Source organism: Colobus angolensis, unplaced genomic scaffold (genome assembly GCF_000951035.1).
Source record: "Colobus angolensis palliatus isolate OR3802 unplaced genomic scaffold, Cang.pa_1.0 Scaffold175, whole genome shotgun sequence".
Classification (NCBI taxonomy): Eukaryota; Metazoa; Chordata; class Mammalia; order Primates; family Cercopithecidae; genus Colobus; species Colobus angolensis.
Window position 1 is genome coordinate 3259969 of NW_012114877.1, and position 17864 is coordinate 3277832.

General features: G+C 37.9%; 1 protein-coding gene across 1 annotated transcript in view; it reads right to left on the reverse strand.

Annotated features, from left to right (window-relative positions):
- The window catches only part of SKAP2 (src kinase associated phosphoprotein 2), a 336690-nt gene that overhangs the window by 217269 nt on the left and 101557 nt on the right, over positions 1-17864 (reverse strand). Inside the window, exon 2 of the mRNA XM_011938574.1 lies at positions 16176-16310. Coding sequence (XP_011793964.1) covers positions 16176-16197 — 22 coding nt within the window. The 5' untranslated portion in view covers positions 16198-16310. The remainder of the gene's footprint in view (positions 1-16175; positions 16311-17864) is intronic.

Consider the following 17864-nt stretch of genomic DNA (forward strand, 5'->3'; position numbering starts at 1 on the left):
TTTTTTTATATTTTTAGTAGAGACGGGGTTTCACCGTGTTAGCCAGGATGGTCTCGATCTCCTGACCTTGTGATCCACCCACCTCAGCCTCCCAAAGTGCTGGGATTACAGGCTTGAGCCACCGCGCCCGGCCAGTTTTGGCATTTCTTATTGTATTTTATAAATGTATCAGTCAGCATAGATTAGAAACTTAAAAAATAAATGGTCCTTCATCAAAGATAGCTTGAGAAGCACTGGTATAAATTACTAAAATCAACAGATACTAACCAACCAAACTTAGTTAAGCTAATAGTTTTAATCTCTTTTCCTACTAAATTATGTTTTTAAAATCAGAAACACAATGCCTGTTATGACTATAAAATCAAATGGAATATAATAGAAAGAATTGTCACTTTTTTTTACAATGCTATGATCAGTAATATGAAATGAAAACAAAGATTTGAAACAAAGATATGAAAACAAAGTTTGCATCTTCTCATATGTATCCCTAACACCAAATACATTCACAAATTAAGTTCTCAGTAAAAATGTATTCAATTAATGTCACAGTAATGCAGATTGGTCATGATGAGTAACTAAATCAAATCTTTGCCATTCAATTCAATCATAGAATGACTTCAAGTTCCATCTCTTCCTTGTGCCCTTTCCTCCCTTTTTTTGGGAATGTCTATGAGTGCTACATGAACGGAGCATGAAAATTAAGCTTCCAACTTTCTGCCTAGAACTTTGCATATACCTGGCACATGGTAGTTGTTAAGTAAGTGTTAAATGTATGATGAAATGTTATCTAGCAGTACAATAACTGCAAGTAGAAGACAAGACTATGAAAAAGGAAAATCTAAGATCTCTACTGTATCAGTGATTGCCACAAAAATTAAGCACAATAAAGTATCTCAAAATTCACTGATTTAAAAGAACAATAATTAATTTGTAGAGATCCGTGGATTGGCCAAGGGTAAACTGATTCAGGCCAGACTTAGCTAAGGCAACTCAACTCTATTCCACATGACTCTTGTCTTGGGCATGTTCTTCTCATGGCAATAGCAGAAGTACAAGAGAGCAGGCCCAATCATACAAGCACTTTTTAAGCCTTCAGTTATATCACAACTACCAGGCCAAAGCAAGACATCTCACAGGCCAAAGCAAGACATAGGGTCAATTCCAGAGCCAAGGGGTGGGGATACAACTTAACCATTTTGGGAAGGCACTACAAAATTGCTGGAAAGGGTATGAATCTATCATCCTATTTATTGGTAGGGAGTGAAGAGTTGGAACAATAATCCAGTCTGTCACACTGCAGTAGGCAGGAAAATATGACAAAGATGTCCATATCCAAATTCCCAGAACCTGTGAATATGTGTTCTTACATAGCAAAAGGGACTTTGTAGAGATGATTAAATTAAAGATTTTGAGAGAGGGAGACTGTCCTGGATTATCCAGGTGGGCCCAATGTAATCTCAAGGGTCTTTATAAGATGGAGGAAGGAGGGTCAGAGTCAAAGAAAGAGATGTGATGACAGAGACATAGAGACTGTTTATAATGCTATGCTGCTGGCTCTGAAGATGGAGGAAGAGGCCACAAGCCAAGGAAGCCAGGTGGCCTTAACAGCTAGAAAAGGCAAGAAAACAAATTATCCCCTGGAGCCTCCAGAAGGAATGCAGTCCTAATAACAACTTGATTTTAGCCCAGTGAAAACCATTTCAAACTTCTGACTTCCAGAATCATAAGATAATACATTTGTGTTGTTTCAATCCACTAGGTTTGTGTTAATTTGTTACAACAGCAATAGGAAACTAATATACATACCTATAAAATCTATAAACTGAATAAGATTTCTAAATAATCAATAGAACCATCATATGTAATTATACCACCAAATAAACACTATTTGAGTTGATAGGATTATTTGTAGAAAATATATTAAGGTTTATGACTTTAGTTTGCTTATTAATGCATGTAACTGTTAAACAGTCTCTTCATTCATCAAACATATATTCCATCAACAAAATTACTGAGACCATCAACCCTAAACTCCTGGCTTGAATAATGAATAGAGTTTGACAACCTCATATTTACAAAGGCAATCACTATGATACTCCAGCCTTTATGAACCTCCCTGAGTTTCTTCATATCTTCAAATTCATGCTGATCTGCCTTCCAATCTGCTTTTCAGAGATTACCATCCACTCACTGAACTTTTTAAAATCTAGCACTCATATTATCCCCTCATTGAGACTCTGAGGTCAGAGGGCATTATTTCATTTGTGGTTAGTCTAAAAATCTCTAAAGTTCTTCTTGATTGCCAAAATGGTTTCATTTTTTCCTTATCTATGCTTACAGTAAAATTTCTCTAGATGGAACTCAGAAACATTCCAAGCAAAAAAATATAATTTTTAAAACTGAACTGTACAGTGCTTGCTTGGGAAACTTTAAAAAATTATGTTGTAGTTTTATAAAATGCATAACAGCAAGCCAAGCTTCAGCCTTTGAAAAGGCTTAGCTTTTTAAAGAGTACTCACGTTCATTCTACCAAGTAGTTTTGAACTTTCATTGCAAATTATTATCGATTGTTTATTTTTAGTAACAAGTGCCTTTGAATGCAGTACCTATCTTGTGCTGATTCTCTGGAAAAATTCTACTTAAGAATTACCATCTGTCCAGTAAATGAAAGTTGTCCAGTTTAATCATACTAATTCCTATTATTGTATCACACACTCGTGGAACCATCTTTTATTATTTCTACTACTCATGAAGTCTCATCTATAGGAACTTAATACTGGAGTTTTTCAATACTACATTTTCTGATGTTGTGGGGATTTGCTGCCTTTATATGATTGCTTTAAGTAGCAACAAGTCAAAAAGCCACCATAAAACTCAGATTAAGCAGCTGTTATTACTGACACGTTCCATAGTTATTTGAATATATGTAAATGAAGGTCTGCTCCTAAAATACATCTTCTGATCAGCTTGAATCAGCCGAAATACATCTTTTTTTCTTATTGCTGTAACATCTTTTCCATTTGTGGAAACATATTCAATTGCTTCTTTTTACTGATACACATAGTCATAAGACATGCAAAATATGAAGCATTTAATGTTTCTCCACAAATATTCAATCCTGTTTTATTAAAATGGTATTGCCAACTTCCATGGCAATGGGCTCTATTTAAGTAAGTAGCTAAGTACAGTACTAATTTTCAAAATTGGAAATTTTGGTCAACTCTTGATGTAAATGCAAGTTATTTCAATAAAGTCAGTAAGCCATAACCTCTTTTTTTTCAGTAGAACTACTCAATTAACATTGCACTTCTCATTGAGTTTTATATACGAAAAATGAAAACTACAAGACTAGAGATAAAATTCTGCCAAAGCTGCTATTATCTGGGTGGTGCATACATGCACGCTAGTTGGAAGAAGTTTTTGTTCGTTTGTTTGTTTGTTTTGAGATGGAGTCTCACTCTGCCGCCCAGGCCGGAATGCAGTGGCACAATCTCAGTTCACTGCAAGCTCTGCCAACAGGTTCACGCCATTCTCCCACCTCAGCCTCCCGAGTAGCTGGGACTACAGGTGCCCGCCACCATGCCTGACTAATTTTGTTTCTGTATTTTTAGTAGAGATGGGGTTTCACCATGTTACCCAGGATGGTCTTGATCTTCTGACCTCATGATCCATCCGCCTCCGCCTCCCAAAGTGCTGGGATTAACAGGCATGAGCCACCGCTCCCGGCCGTTTTTTTTGTTTTTGTTTTTTTGTTTGTTTGTTTTTGTTCTTTTTAGACAGAGTCTCACTGTCATCTGTGCAGTGTACAGTGGTGCCATCATGACTTACTGCAGCCTTGACCTCTTGGGCTCAAGCAATCTTCCCACCTCAGCCTCCCTAGTAGTTGGGACCACAGGTGCCCAACACAATACTTGTTTTTTTTTTATTTTTTATTTTTTTAGAGATGAGATCTCACTATGTTGCCCGGGCTGCTCTCAAACTCCTGGGTTCAAGTGATCCTCCCACCTGAGCCTCCCAAAGTGCTGGGATTTCAGGCATGAGCCACCACACCTGGATAAGAAATATTTTTATCTAGAAAAATACTGCAAAAACTAGTGTTGTGTACTTTGAAGCCACACTGAGATCCTCTCTAGAAATAAGTAAATTGGGGAAAAAAAAGATTCCTCTCTGGGAATTATAACAAGAAATCAACACATTAAAGGGTGACAGTAGATACATGCAGCCACATAAAAGAGGCAGAATAGGCTGGGCACGGTGGCTCGCACCTGTAATCCCAGCACTTTGGGAGGCCAAGGTGGGTGGATCAGCTGAGGTCAGGAGTTCGAGACCAGCCTGGCCAACATGGTGAAACCCCATCTCTACTAAAAATACAAAAATTAGCCGGATATGGTGGCACATGCCTGTAATCCCAGCTACTCAGAAGGCTGAGCCAACAGAATGACTTGAACCTGGGAGGCAGAGGTTGCAGTGAACTGAGATTGCACCACTGCACTCCAGCCTGGGCGGCAGAGTGAGACTTGGTCTCAAATAAATAAATAAACAAATGAGGCAGACTATCTGTTTCCTTTGTTTAGAAGACTTAGATATAACCTTATTAAATATGGAGACCTATAATCTCAGCCATGGGGTGAGCTCTAAAAGTACAGAAAAGACAGAATTACACAGGCAAGCATGGACATTGTTCATCCAAGCACTATTTAAGGAAGAGTGACTGTTAGCCAGGAGCCTTTCCTTTAATGAAGAAAACAAGCTTGTTTATAAGCAGTCAGGAATAACCCCATTGAAAAGAAGACATTTAAAATATTTAAGATATAGGAAAGAGAAGGGATAACCTATAGCATAGATTTCCTGAGAAGAAAAGAAGTGCTGGGATCCAAAGCATAGGTAAAGATATTGACCTTGGGTAGGAGGAGAGATATTCCTTCTATTGTAACTTGAGGGAAGGAGACCAGGATAAGTACGGACACAGGTGGGTTTGGAGACTTGGTATTAGAAAGTTGAGAGACCTCCTATCAGAAGGTTTCTATATACTCTGAGAAGTAGGCCATGAGATCATCTACTAAGTGTTAAGGTCAAGGGAAAAAAGAAGGTAGAAAAGAGGGGAAAGTGGAGGTTTGATTTTTTAAAAATGTTTAATAAAGATTAGCCTAGCAGTAGTAATGTCTTCCTCTTCAACTAGCTTGTGGCTAACACTCAATTAATTTGACTCAAGAAATCAGAAATGGGATATTTTTATACCTACATAAATAAAAGCAAAAGTGCTGTTACGATGTCACACAACAAAATGACTATTTACACACTATTTAAATGTCAATTTAGGCCCATTTGATCTAGAGTATAGTTTAACTCTGATGTTCCTTTGTTGATTTCCCAACTGGATAATCTGTTCATTACTGAGAGTGGGTTATTGAAGTCACCACTATAATTGTATAGCAGTCTATTCCTCCCTTTAGGTTTATTAATGTCTGCTTTATATACTTCAGTGTTTCTGTGTTGGGTGCACAGATATTTATAATTGTTATATCCTCTTGCTGGACTGACCCCTTTATCATTATAGTGAACTTCTTTAACTCTTTTTAAAGTGTAAGTTGTAGTCTATTTTATCTAACTATAGCTACTCCTGCTTTTGTCAGTTTCTATTTGCATGGACTATCTTTTTCCATCCTTTCATTTTTTAGTCTATCTGTGTCTTTAAAGATGACGTGGGTCTCTTGTAGGCAGCATATAGTTGAGTCTTATTTCTTTATCCATTCAGCCACTCTGTCTTTTACTTGGATAATTCAGTCCATTTACATAAATGTAATTATTGATAGATAATGACTTACTACTACATTTTTTTACTTGTTTTCTGGTTGTTTTGTTAACTTCTCTCTTTCTTCCTTCCTTACTGTCTTTCTTTGTAGTTAAGCAATTTTCTCTGGTAGTATGTTTTATTTTATTTACTTATTTATTTATTTTTTGGAGACAGGTCTTGATCTGTCACCCAGGCTGGAGGGCACTGGCACAATCTCAGCTCATCGCAGCCTTCACCTCTCAGGCTCAAGCGATCCCCCTGCCTCAGCCTCCTAAGTAGCTAGGCCCACAGGTGTGTGCCACCATGCCTGGCTAATTTTTGTATTTTTAGTAGAGACAGGGTTTCATCATGTTGCCCAGGCTGGTCTCAAACTCGTGGGCTCAAGCAATCCACCTGCCTCGGCCTCCCAAAGTGCTGAAATTACAGGTGCGAGCCACCACACCCAGCCTCTGGTAGTATGTTTTAATTCATTGCTTTTTATTTTTAGTATATTTATTATAGGTTTTTCCTTTGTGGTTACCATGAGGCTTACAAAAACATCTTATATATATATATATATATGACAAGTTATTTTAAACAAATGACAACTTATCTTTGATCACAAAGAAACCAACAAATAAAGGAAAAACTAACACCACACTTTAACTGCATTCCCCTACACACACATTTTGACTTTTTGTTGTCTCTATTTATGTATTTTATATTGTCTATCTCTTAACAGGTTACTGTAGCTAGTATTGTTTTTGATAGATTTGTTATTTAGTCTTCATACTAGATTTATGAGTGGATTGCATACCACAATTATAGTGTTAGAGTATTCTGAGTTTGTGTACTTTCTTTTACCAGTGGGTTTTATACCTGCAAATGTTTTCTTTTTGCATGTTAATTTTTTTCTTTCATATTAAAGATCTCCCTTTATCAGCATTTCTTGTAAGACAGGTCTGGGGTGATAAGTTCCCTCAGCTTTTGTTTGTCTGTGAAAGGCTTTATTTCTCTTTTATGTTTGAAGGATAGCTTTGCTGGGTACATAATTCTTACTTGGCATGTTTCTTTCTTTCAGCACTTTGAATATGTTGTCCCACTCCCTCCTGGCCTGTATAGTTTCTGTTAAGAAGTCTGTTACCAGATGAATTGGAACTACTGTATTAGTCCATTTTCACACTGCTGATAAAGACATACAAGAGACTAAGAAGAAAAATAGGTTTAATTGGACTTACAGTTCCACATAGCTGGGGAGACCTCAGAATCATGGCGGGAGGTGAAAGGCACTTCTTACAAGGTGGTGGCAAGAGAAAAAAATGAGGAAGATGCAAAAGTGGAAACCCCTGATAAAACCATCAGATCTCATGAGACTTATTCACTACCATGAGAACACTATGGGGAAACTGCTCCCATGATTCAAATCATCTCCCACCGGATCCCTCCCATAACATGTGGGAATTATGGGAGTATAATTCAAGATGAGATTTGGGTAGGGCCACAGAGCCAAACCTTATCAGCTACTTTATATGTTATTTGCTTCTTTTCTCTTGCTGCTTTTAGGATCCTCTCTTTAGCCGGGCGCAGTGGCTCAAGCCTGTAATCCCAGCACTTTGGGAGGCTGAGACGGGCAGATCGCGAGGTCAGGAGATCGAGACCATCCTGGCTAACACGGTGAAACCCTGTCTCTACTAAAAATACAAAAAACTAGCCAGGCGAGGTGGCGGGCGCCTGTAGTCCCAGCTACTCCGGAGGCTGAGGCAGGAGAATGGCGTAAACCCAGGAGGCAGAGCTTGCAGTGAGCTGAGATCTGGCCACTGCACTCCAGCCTGGGCGACAGAGCAAGGCTCCGTCTCAAAAAAAAAAAAAAAAAAAAAAGGGATCCTCTTTGTCCACAACCTTTGAGAATTTGATTATTAATTGCCTTGGGGTAATTTTGAGTTTTACCTGATTGGTGATCTCTGATCTTCCTGTACCTGTATATTTATCTTTCCCAAGTTTGGGGAAGTTTCCTGTTATTATTTCTTTGAATAAGCTTTCTACCCCTGGCTCTTGCACAGCTCCCTCTTGAATACCAGTAATTCTTAGATTTGCTCTATTGGTGTGATTTTCTATATCTTATAGACATTCTTCATTCCTTTTCATACATTTTTCTCCTCTGGTTGTGTATTTTCCAATAGCCTGTCTTTGAGCTCATTAATTTTTTCCTCTGGTTGATCCATTCTGCTGGATCAAGAGATACAAGAGAGCCGCTAATGAATTTTTCAGTTCAGCAAATACATTTTTTCAGTTCTAGGATTTGTTTCCTTTTTTATCAGTTCAATCTCTTTGTTAAATTTCTCTGATAAATTTCTTAGTTGCTTTTCTGTGTTATTTTGGAGATCACTGAGTTTCCTTAAAACTGCTATTTTGAATTCTTGATCAGCGAGCTCACCTATCTCTGTCTTGTTAGGGTTGATCACTGGCTCCTTGTTTTGTCCATTAGGAGAGGTCCTGGTTCTCTGTTTGCTATTGTTTCTTGTGGATGTACATCCATGTCTTCACACTGAAGGATTAGTTATCTATTCTAGTCTTATCTGTCTGGCTTGTTTTGGTTTTTATTGGATATGTTTGCTTAGAGAATTCTTTGTAATATACCTGTTGAATACCTTTTTTTGCTGCAACACTTCCTCCTTTTTGGCAGTATATGGCTTTTAAGCCCAGGTTTGCCTTGGCTCTAGCAAACTTTGAAGCAGTGTCCTTCACAGATGGAGGAGGTCCCAAAGGGATATCCTTGCAGTGTGGAAAAACTGCCTAGTGGTTAATGCCTAGGTGATCCATGAAACATACCTCCTTGTGCTGCTGAACAGCCACTCTGATTTGATGTCTGTTTTGACCAAGATACAGAGTAGAGTTTCCCAGTCTGTGGATGCTAGTCCCATCTCCTGCCTTTGTCTCTGACTGTCCTCATGAATTTCACCCCCGCCCCCTCCACCCCCTGTCTCCAGGCTCTTGCAATGCTTTCCATGGATTGAAGCAGGTACAGGGAACCCAAGATGGTGGGAAAGTTGGTTGTCCAACTTGATCTAACTTTTTCCAGTGTAGTAACCATGAGTTGGGGGAAATTTTCTGCAAGCTTGGTGCCTGGAAAATTGAGGGAAGGGTATCATGGATATAAAAGTCAAATTCTCTTAGTGTCTACATGGAGTTTTTCACTTCTGTGTGGTCCCAGGAATTGTCTCATCCTTATATTTCAGTTCTGGAATACAGATGGTAATAATCTCAGTGCTATATGTTTATTTTTAATTAATTTTATTTTATTTTTTGGAGACAGAGTCTCACTCTGTCACCCAGGTTGGAGTGCAGTGGCATGATCTTGGCTCACTGCAACCTCTGCCTCCTGGGTTCAAGCAATTTTCATGCCTCAGCATCCCAAGTAGCTGGGATTACAGGTATGTGCCACCGCTCCCAGCTAATATTTTTGTATTTTTAGTACAGCGTTTCACCATGTTGGCCAGGCTAGTCTTGAACTCCTGGCCTCAAGTGATCTGCCCCCTTGGCCTCCCAAAGTGCTGGGATTACAGACGTGAGCCACTGGGCTCAGCCTCAGTGTTATAAATTTTACCTTTCAGTAGGAGGAAGTGAAGTCACCTTGCTTCTACCTCACCATTTTAATGAAGTGACATCACCTATTCACACTCTCTTGAGGACAACTTGCACTAATTTGTATCTATAATAATGCATACATTTATTTTATTTCATTATAGAATGGTAAAATCAAGTAGTACAATTGGGATAAGAACTCAGGCCTCACTTTGCATTTTAACTGTATTGTAAAATATGTTTTTTCACTATGATGTTTATTTTGTTTGTTTTGTTTTTTATCTGTGTTGTCCACAAAAAAGACACCATGCATTTTTAATCAGATTTTAAATAAGTGGTGGTTCATTACCAAAGTGGACTCTATGAGCCTTAAATTTGGTGTATTTAGGCTGGATGCAGTGGCTCACACCTGTAACCCCAGCACTTTAGGAGGCCAAGGTGGGCAGATCACTTGAGGACAGGAATTCGAGACCACCCTGGCCAACATGGCGAAACCCTGTCTCTACTAAAAATACAATAAATTAGCCGGGGTGGTGACGGGTGCCTGTAATCCCAGCTACTCAGGAGGCTGAGGCAGGAGAATCACTTGAACCCGGGAGGTGGAGGTTGCAATGAGCCAAGATCACGCCATTGCACTCCAGCCTGGGTGACAAGAGTTAAACTCCATCTCAAAAAAAAAAAAAAAAAAAAAAGAGGGCTCTGAAGCTGCTAGGGCTCTCACCTCCACTTATATCTCTGGCCAGAACCAAGCTACATGGCAACACTGGCTCAAAGCATTCTGGGAAGTGTTTATTTGGATGGCCCCGTGCCCAGCTAAAAATTCTATTTGTCTGGAAGAAGATCTTAGGGAATGACAAGAAGTCTGCCATAGATGTTGAATATGTTTCTTCTTGCTGGATAACAGCAGAACATAAACAGAGCTATGCCAACACTAAGCTCTAAAATCCTACAAAAGTTATTTAAGATAAAAAGAAAACTTTTAGGGAATAGCTCTGCCTTCTGTTTGCCACATGCTACTTGCACCTTGTTAATAGCTTGTATGTTCCAAAGTCTATTCCTTTGTTTCTCTGTTTAGTTTGATAAAAGCTTTCCTCACAGATTTAATTGTGGCATTTTCTGAATTGAGATTAGCAATCTGTTTCAAGCTCCGTATAATAGGAAAATTAATTTACATGTATTTTTTAATCTATGCTAAGAGTCTCAGAAGTGAGTTTGCAACATTAGAAAAACCAAAAAGTAATTGTCATAAGAGAGAAATGTAATAGTTTTTCCTCACTGACTGCAAGGCTCCTGGCTGAGACCCCTACAACAAAAGACAGATTAAAAAGAGAAAAGCATATTAATGTATTTAACTTTTACATCAATTACACAAGAGCCTTCAGAAATGAACACCCAGGCTGGGCGATGTGGCTCAGGCCTGTAATCTCAGCACTTTGGGAAGCTGAGGTGGGTGGATCACTTGAGGCCAGAAGTTCAAGACCAGCCTGGCCAACATGGTGAAAACCCCTCTCTACAAAAAATACAAAAAAAAAATTCAGTCAGATGTGGTGACATGCATCTGTAGTCCCAGCTACTCGGGAGGCTGAGGCAGAGAATTGCTTGAACCCAGGAGGCAGAGGTTGCAGTAAGCTGAGATTGTACCACTGCACACCAGCCTGGGTAACAGAGTGAGGCTCTGCCTCAAAAAAAAAAAAAAAAAAAAAATAGGGAAATCTGTGTAATTTTATGGACTGTGGGGCAGAAGTATGATTGAGGGACAAAAAGGTAATAAATTGGGGGGAACTTAGCAAAGCCTGTGTATTCAGATTCTTTTCTTCTCTGTGTCTCTGTAGCTTTATTCCTTTTCTCTAGATATATGGAGGACCCCTTTGGAATGAGGGTCTTATGGTCTGCTTTAGAGGAAGTTGAGATAATTTCTTTTATGGCCTGCTTCAAGGAAGAAAGGTGAGAGACAGTCAAAGAGGCCTTCCGGCTTCAGCTGTTTCCTCAAATGCCAAGGTGCCGTGTTTTGGGGTAGTGTGTTCTGCACCCTGTCATTTTTGCATTATCTTGGAAGGCCTTAGGTTTGGGATCCACTCTCTGTTAGCTAAGAGCAGCGCACTATAGGATCAACTGAATTATCAAAGAAAATATATAAATATAAATTTAGATGCGATTGAATTGATCCTTTACATATTCTTAATAGAATCTAACTTTATATTTGAATTTATTCTGCAAAATAATTGGCTGAAATAGCATTTGTTTGTGAAAATACCTTATTTTAAAATAGAAATAAGTTATAAAGTTTCTGTATGACAAATTAAACCAGTGCTCACTAATGAAGGGTGATTTAGTCTTTCAGTAAACTCAAAGTTAAAGCAGAATCTTCGAGTGTAAAGTATTTTCAGAGGACAATATCAAAGCAGAGATGTAAAATATTTTATTATTGCAATATTTCAAAGTCTGGTCCTTTCTTAGGCTGTTTTTAATTTTTTTTTCCTCTTCCCTCAAGTTTTTTCCAGCACTTCCTGTTATAGTAGGAGCTTTAGGAAGGTTTCTTACACCTCATTAATGAAGATTTTGAAGGAGTTTTTGCTCTGGATCTTCTTGTTCATCTCTCTGGCATCAGGAGTTAGAGTACAACTTGATAAAAAAAAATCTGAGATGAAAAGACACAGGCTTTTGAGGGTTTCTTGGAAGTGCTTCTGGGATGGCTAGAAGCATTTTAATTAGAGCTATTATGTCTTATGCTCAGAATAGAAAATACACATATTTATGTTGAAACTGTTATCATGGCACACTGAGCCATTAATACATTACTATTCTAAAATAAAAACATTAACTATATAACTGATCAGTCTTCAGTTGCTGTGAGGAATAAAAACAAACATTAATAATTCACTTGCTGTTAGAGCATTCCTACTTTTAAAAGGTGCAGTACTCTTTATTTTTAATTATTTAATTTAAAATGCTATATAACATGAGCATTTTAAATGCTCAAAAAATCAGACTGGTATCAAGTGAAAAGTAAAATTGCCTTTCCCCTTCTCTAACATTATTACTCTGAATTTTAATAGATATTTCCAAAGTGTCTTCTAAAAGGTTTGTACTAATTTACCTTTAAGTGTTGTTAAACATAGTGATAAACAAATGTACTTAATAAGTTGTTATTCATTTGCTTAGAGCATTTCCATATTTATTGGTTATTAATCTAATTTAGTTTCACAGCCTTCCTATGAGATCAATATATTAATCTCCCAGTTTTATAAACTTAAAAACAAAAATAAAGAGACTTTAAGGTGTTCAACAGTAATTTCATGGTGTGCTAGGAATGAAAATTAAACTTCCTATCTTGTGTAACATTATCTAGTTAATGGTGTATACTTCTGGGTTAATTAGTAAAAAAGAAAAAAAAAAGAAGATTTGAATATTGAGAACCTGGTGGGCATCAAATATCAGCTACTATTCAGGTCATCTAATTTGTTCTCTGACTTAGAATGAAAGTCACATTTATGCCCAATTTGGTATCCTTTCTATATATGTGTCAGTTGGGACTCATTAGGCAACAGTTAGGAAGACAAATAAAAGGCATAGCACACTGGAAACAATGCAGCTCCTGTATTTTAGAGATTCGGGGAAACGCTTTATCTTGAGTTTCATATTTCATCACAGAATCTCCATGGTACCTGGGTAGCCATTGGGTCTAGTTGTGTATTATTACTTGAGAACCAAAAAGCACCTTTGGTATAGACAGTTCTGACTCTGGAAAGTTCAGTCCTGCCCTCAACAATGACAGTTACTCTATAGAGTATCCAAAAACTAGATGAAACTTATATGAGGAATTAAAGCTATAGCTCTGCTATGCCATAAAAGTCTGATGGCCAAAATGTCTCTCCTAATATCCCTTATGGTATCTAGTCATGCCCACCGTTCTCACTCAAGTGTTTTAAAAGAATCTCCATCCCTGCTACTATTATTTGCACTTGGCCTCCATGAGACTGACTTGGCATAGGGATTTATAGTAGAGGGACACCTTCGAGTAAGAAAAATGGATGTCCTCTTCTCTGTTGAACTAAATAATAACTCTATTCTAGTAACAGCTATAGACCCAACTTATCAAATTCCCATTAAAGTTAATTCTCAAGGTCTAAACCTACTGGATCAAAATTGTATTTATTCAAATGAAGTTCGTAGTTTCCACAAGGTTGTCTCCGGATGAGAAGTGAAAATGTTAGGTAAACATCCACAAGGCTGAAAACAAATATGGTTATTTAGGGAATATCCATATAACGGTCATAAAAATTCACTTTGAAACTGAAAGTTGAGATCATGTAGGCAAAGTCTCTACATCCTATGAATATGTAAAAAGCAAGAAAGAGACTGAATATAGAGGCTGAGCTTTCATACCAATTTTGTTTACCCCATAAAATTTCATCTCTTGTCCAAAGCTGTGTATTCTCTCATTTTGATGCCTCTCAGTTACTACTATTAAATCCTAATGGTTTCTACAGGATTGGATGGGGCTGGAGTCAAGGTATCTCATGCAGATTTGGCTTTTCTTTGTTTGACTGTAAATTTGGATAGGAAGTGGTTTTGCTGGTAGATCTGGGAATAGAGTCAGAATAATCTGATGTGTGAATCAGTAGATGGAAACTTGACCTTGTGTGGATGAGCTGGGAAAAAAATTAAAACATCACTAGCCTAATATTTAGACTTCATCTCTATTTTCAGTTTTTAACCCTGTCTTGTATAGCTCTGGAGTGACACAGAGCAGGTCTGGAATTCCAGCTCTGTCAATTTATGAAGGAACTTGGGCAAATTATTTACTGTCTCTGAATTCCAGTTTACTCATCTGAGAAATGAGGATGAGATGACTGTTTTGGGGATTATAGATTGAGTTTGTATGTCTGACACATGACAGTAGCTAAAGAACTAGTCAGATAATGGTAAACATTAACAAGCTGCCAGGTGAAATGTAAGTGAGACTTTTGTTTTATTTTTGAGATAGAATTTCACTCGTTGCCCGGGCTGGAGTGCAATAGCGCAATCTCGGCTCACTGCAACCTCTGCCTCCTGGGTTCAAGCGATTCTCCTGCCTCAGCCTCCAAGTAGCTGGAATTACGGGCACCTGCCACCATGCCTGGCTAATTTTTTGTATTTTTAGTAGTGGTGGAGTTTCACCATGTCGGCCAGGCTAGTCTCGAACTTCTGACCTCAGGTGATCCATCCACCTCAGCCTCCCAAAGTGCTGAGATTACAGGCATGGGCCACTGTGCCCGACCAAAATGTGAGACATTTTAATCAATAGTCCCTCGTATTAAACTCCTCCAACTGTTCTGGAACCATAGGAACGTGTAAAACTAGTCTAAAGTTTATAAAGACAGGAAAATAGAAAGTTCACTACTTCGTTCAACAAATATAAGCATAGAGAAGGATGCAAAGCTGCCAGACTATGAGGTAAGTCATGTATACACATCACTATATTAGAGGGTAGAACAAGATATGTGCCACAAGAGAAATTCAGTTAACATCCTACAGGGCTTTGAGAAAGAAAATATTTTTTCAGCTGAATTATAGAAAATATTTTATGGAGGCGGGGCGCAGTGGCTCACGCCTGTAATCCCAGCACTTTGGGAGGCCGAGGTGGGCGGATCACAAGGTCAGGAGATCGAGACCATCCTGGCTAACACAGTGAAACCTCGTCGCTACTAAAAATATAAAAAATTAGCCGGGCGTGGTGGTGGGCGCCTGTAGTCCCAGCTACTCGGGCGGCTGAGGCAGGAAAATGGCATGAACCTGGGAGGCGGAGCTTGCAGTGAGCCAAGATAGAGCCACTGCAGTCTGGCCTGGACGAAAGAGCGAGACCCTGTCTCAAAAAAAAAAGAGAAAGAAAATATTTTATGGAAAAGTTAAGTTTAAGCAGAGTGTTAATAAGTAAATAGGCAGACTGCATATATGATATACTAATTCAATTTAACCAAAGCATGGAGTGAATGAAGAAGTGAAATGTGAGATAGACAAAAGGTAGATTTGGCCCAGACTATAGAAGCATTGAAAGGCCAAGCTGCAGAATTTGAGACTTTGAGCAGAGGAATGATATAATCGATGTAATAGTTTTCCTGAGAGAAAATTCATCTGGAAGCTTTGTGAAAGAAAGACTGAAGGGAAGAGATACCAAATCCAATTAGGAGATTGCATAGTGATACATGTGGAAGATTATGAGGTGCTGATCTGAGGTAAGAGCAATAGAATTAGAGGAGAAGGAGTGGATTCAAGAGTTGGGGGAATCAGAATATGTGAGGATTAGCAAATACGCTGTTAATTACTAACAAAAGGAGAGTAAAGTATAGACATTTCTAGCTTCTTATTTTTGTCTTAACCACAAAAATGTATGCTCTGATTCTGCCTTTATTTTTATTAGAATAATGGACTATTTTTAAGCTTTATGTAATGTAAGTGTTTAATAAACATGGGATGTTTGATGACCAATTTTATAAACTGCCAATATTACTTCATTAGGAATTAAAAGCTAATTCTACGTTTGACTTCTGTTTTATTCTTCCTAAAAGTTCTGAACTGTTATCATTCCTAGAAGATAGTTCTCAATCCTGTCTACCCATTGGAATCCCATGGAAAGCACTTTAAAAATTCCAATATCTGAACAAATGAATCAGAATCTCTGGGAATTGGACTTGGGCATCAGTATTTTCATTTTAATCTTCCCAGTGATTTCAATGTACAGCTTCAGTTGAGAATGACTGGCCTTGAATAAGATATACTTTAGTCTCTAAACAAGAGCACCTGTTCATGTTGCTCTCTATCCATTCATTCCAAAACTCACTGAGCACACTCCTGGTGGTCATTCTTATGTCTTAACTGAGGGTCAGGTCCCCAGGATTCCTTTATGTTCAGCATTCCTTAATGGTCTTTCGCCACTCCACGCCACTCTATCTTGGAAAAGTGAATAATCAAATTCCTATAAAAATGAGAAAAATCAATCTGAAAATAAAGTAGACATCATTGATAGCAGAGAGCAAAGACAGAAAAAACATAGGTCCCTTGATGAAATAAACTGTTATATCAATCAATCCAGAAGACTTGTCTGCCACTGGATTTTAGGTTACGAGAGCCAAAAAAATTTCCTTATTGTTCAAGCCACTTTGAGTTGGTGTTTCTGTTACAGTCAAAAGCATATCATATTATATCATCAGTCTTTTATGCACTTGAAATAAATGGTTTTAGATCTTATCTGTTGATACTAGACTTCAGAAACGACAAAGTGAAAATGTGAAATGTGACATCTTTTATAGGGTATCCAGCCACAATATTCTTGTCTTAGTATAGATATGTGGGGTGTAAGTGCTGCACAGCTGTGAGAACTTCGACTTTGAAATCCGACACATTTTCAGGCTATACTCTGACCATTTGGCTCTGTTGTTTCATTTCATTGTTAGCAGCACAAACTATATTACATGGAATTTTCTTATGGTGTTAGTTCAATGAATGTTCAAAGAAGAAAATAATTCCAACGTCTAGACTCTCATTATGCTCTTGAAATTTAATCACACCTGTAATATTACCAGAAACTACTATCATCTATTAAATTTATGTGTGTTGAAAATATACAGAAAATCCATTTCTTCAAAAGATGCTTCTTGAAGTACAGAAGAATGTGAAAAAAGAGGCAATGTAATAATCTACGTTTATATTTTATTATATATGTATCGGGAAACTCTATAAAGAAGAAGTTATTAACAATGGTTAGAAGAAGTGGGGGGACTAGGTAGATGAGAATGCTGTGGGGAGACATGTCACTGTGTACCTTTTAACACCTTTCTGGTCTTTGAAATAATGTGATAATATTAACTATACGCAATTTTAATTAAAATTGATCCTAAATTAAAATTGATACCTGATTCCTAAATGAGTAAAAACCCTTCATGCCTTTTTGTTGTTGTTCATACTATTCCAAGTCTAAAACACTAAAATACTATCCCCTTCCTTCTTCAACAAGATAAAAATCCTGTTCTTGTGCTCAGTTCAATTGCCACTTCCTTAGTTAATCTTATTCCAATATCATTAGGAGGAACTCTTTCCACCTTGCTCCCATGACATCACTTCAATAAAAAGTAAACTCAATCTTAAAATTCTAAAATATACATTTTACCAGAAGTACTCCCAAATTAACTGATTATTCTGACAGTGAGAACCTACCAACATAAGAAACCCTATCATCTCCAGTCAATGCCATATTAGACTTTTAGCTAAAACAATACTAAATGAGAAGTTTAAAATTTAAAACATGAAACTTCTTTTGTGGACTGCTCTTCTTAGTGATCCCATTCTATTAGGACATCCAAAACATTAAGCAAGCTCACAAATGACTGGTAAGCCCCACAGAGAAAGCATCAAATATCCAGTATAACGGCCGGGCGCTGTGGCTCAAGCCTGTAATCCCAGCACTTTGGGAGGCCGAGACGGGCGGATCACGAGGTCAGGAGATCGAGACCATCCTGGCTAACACGGTGAA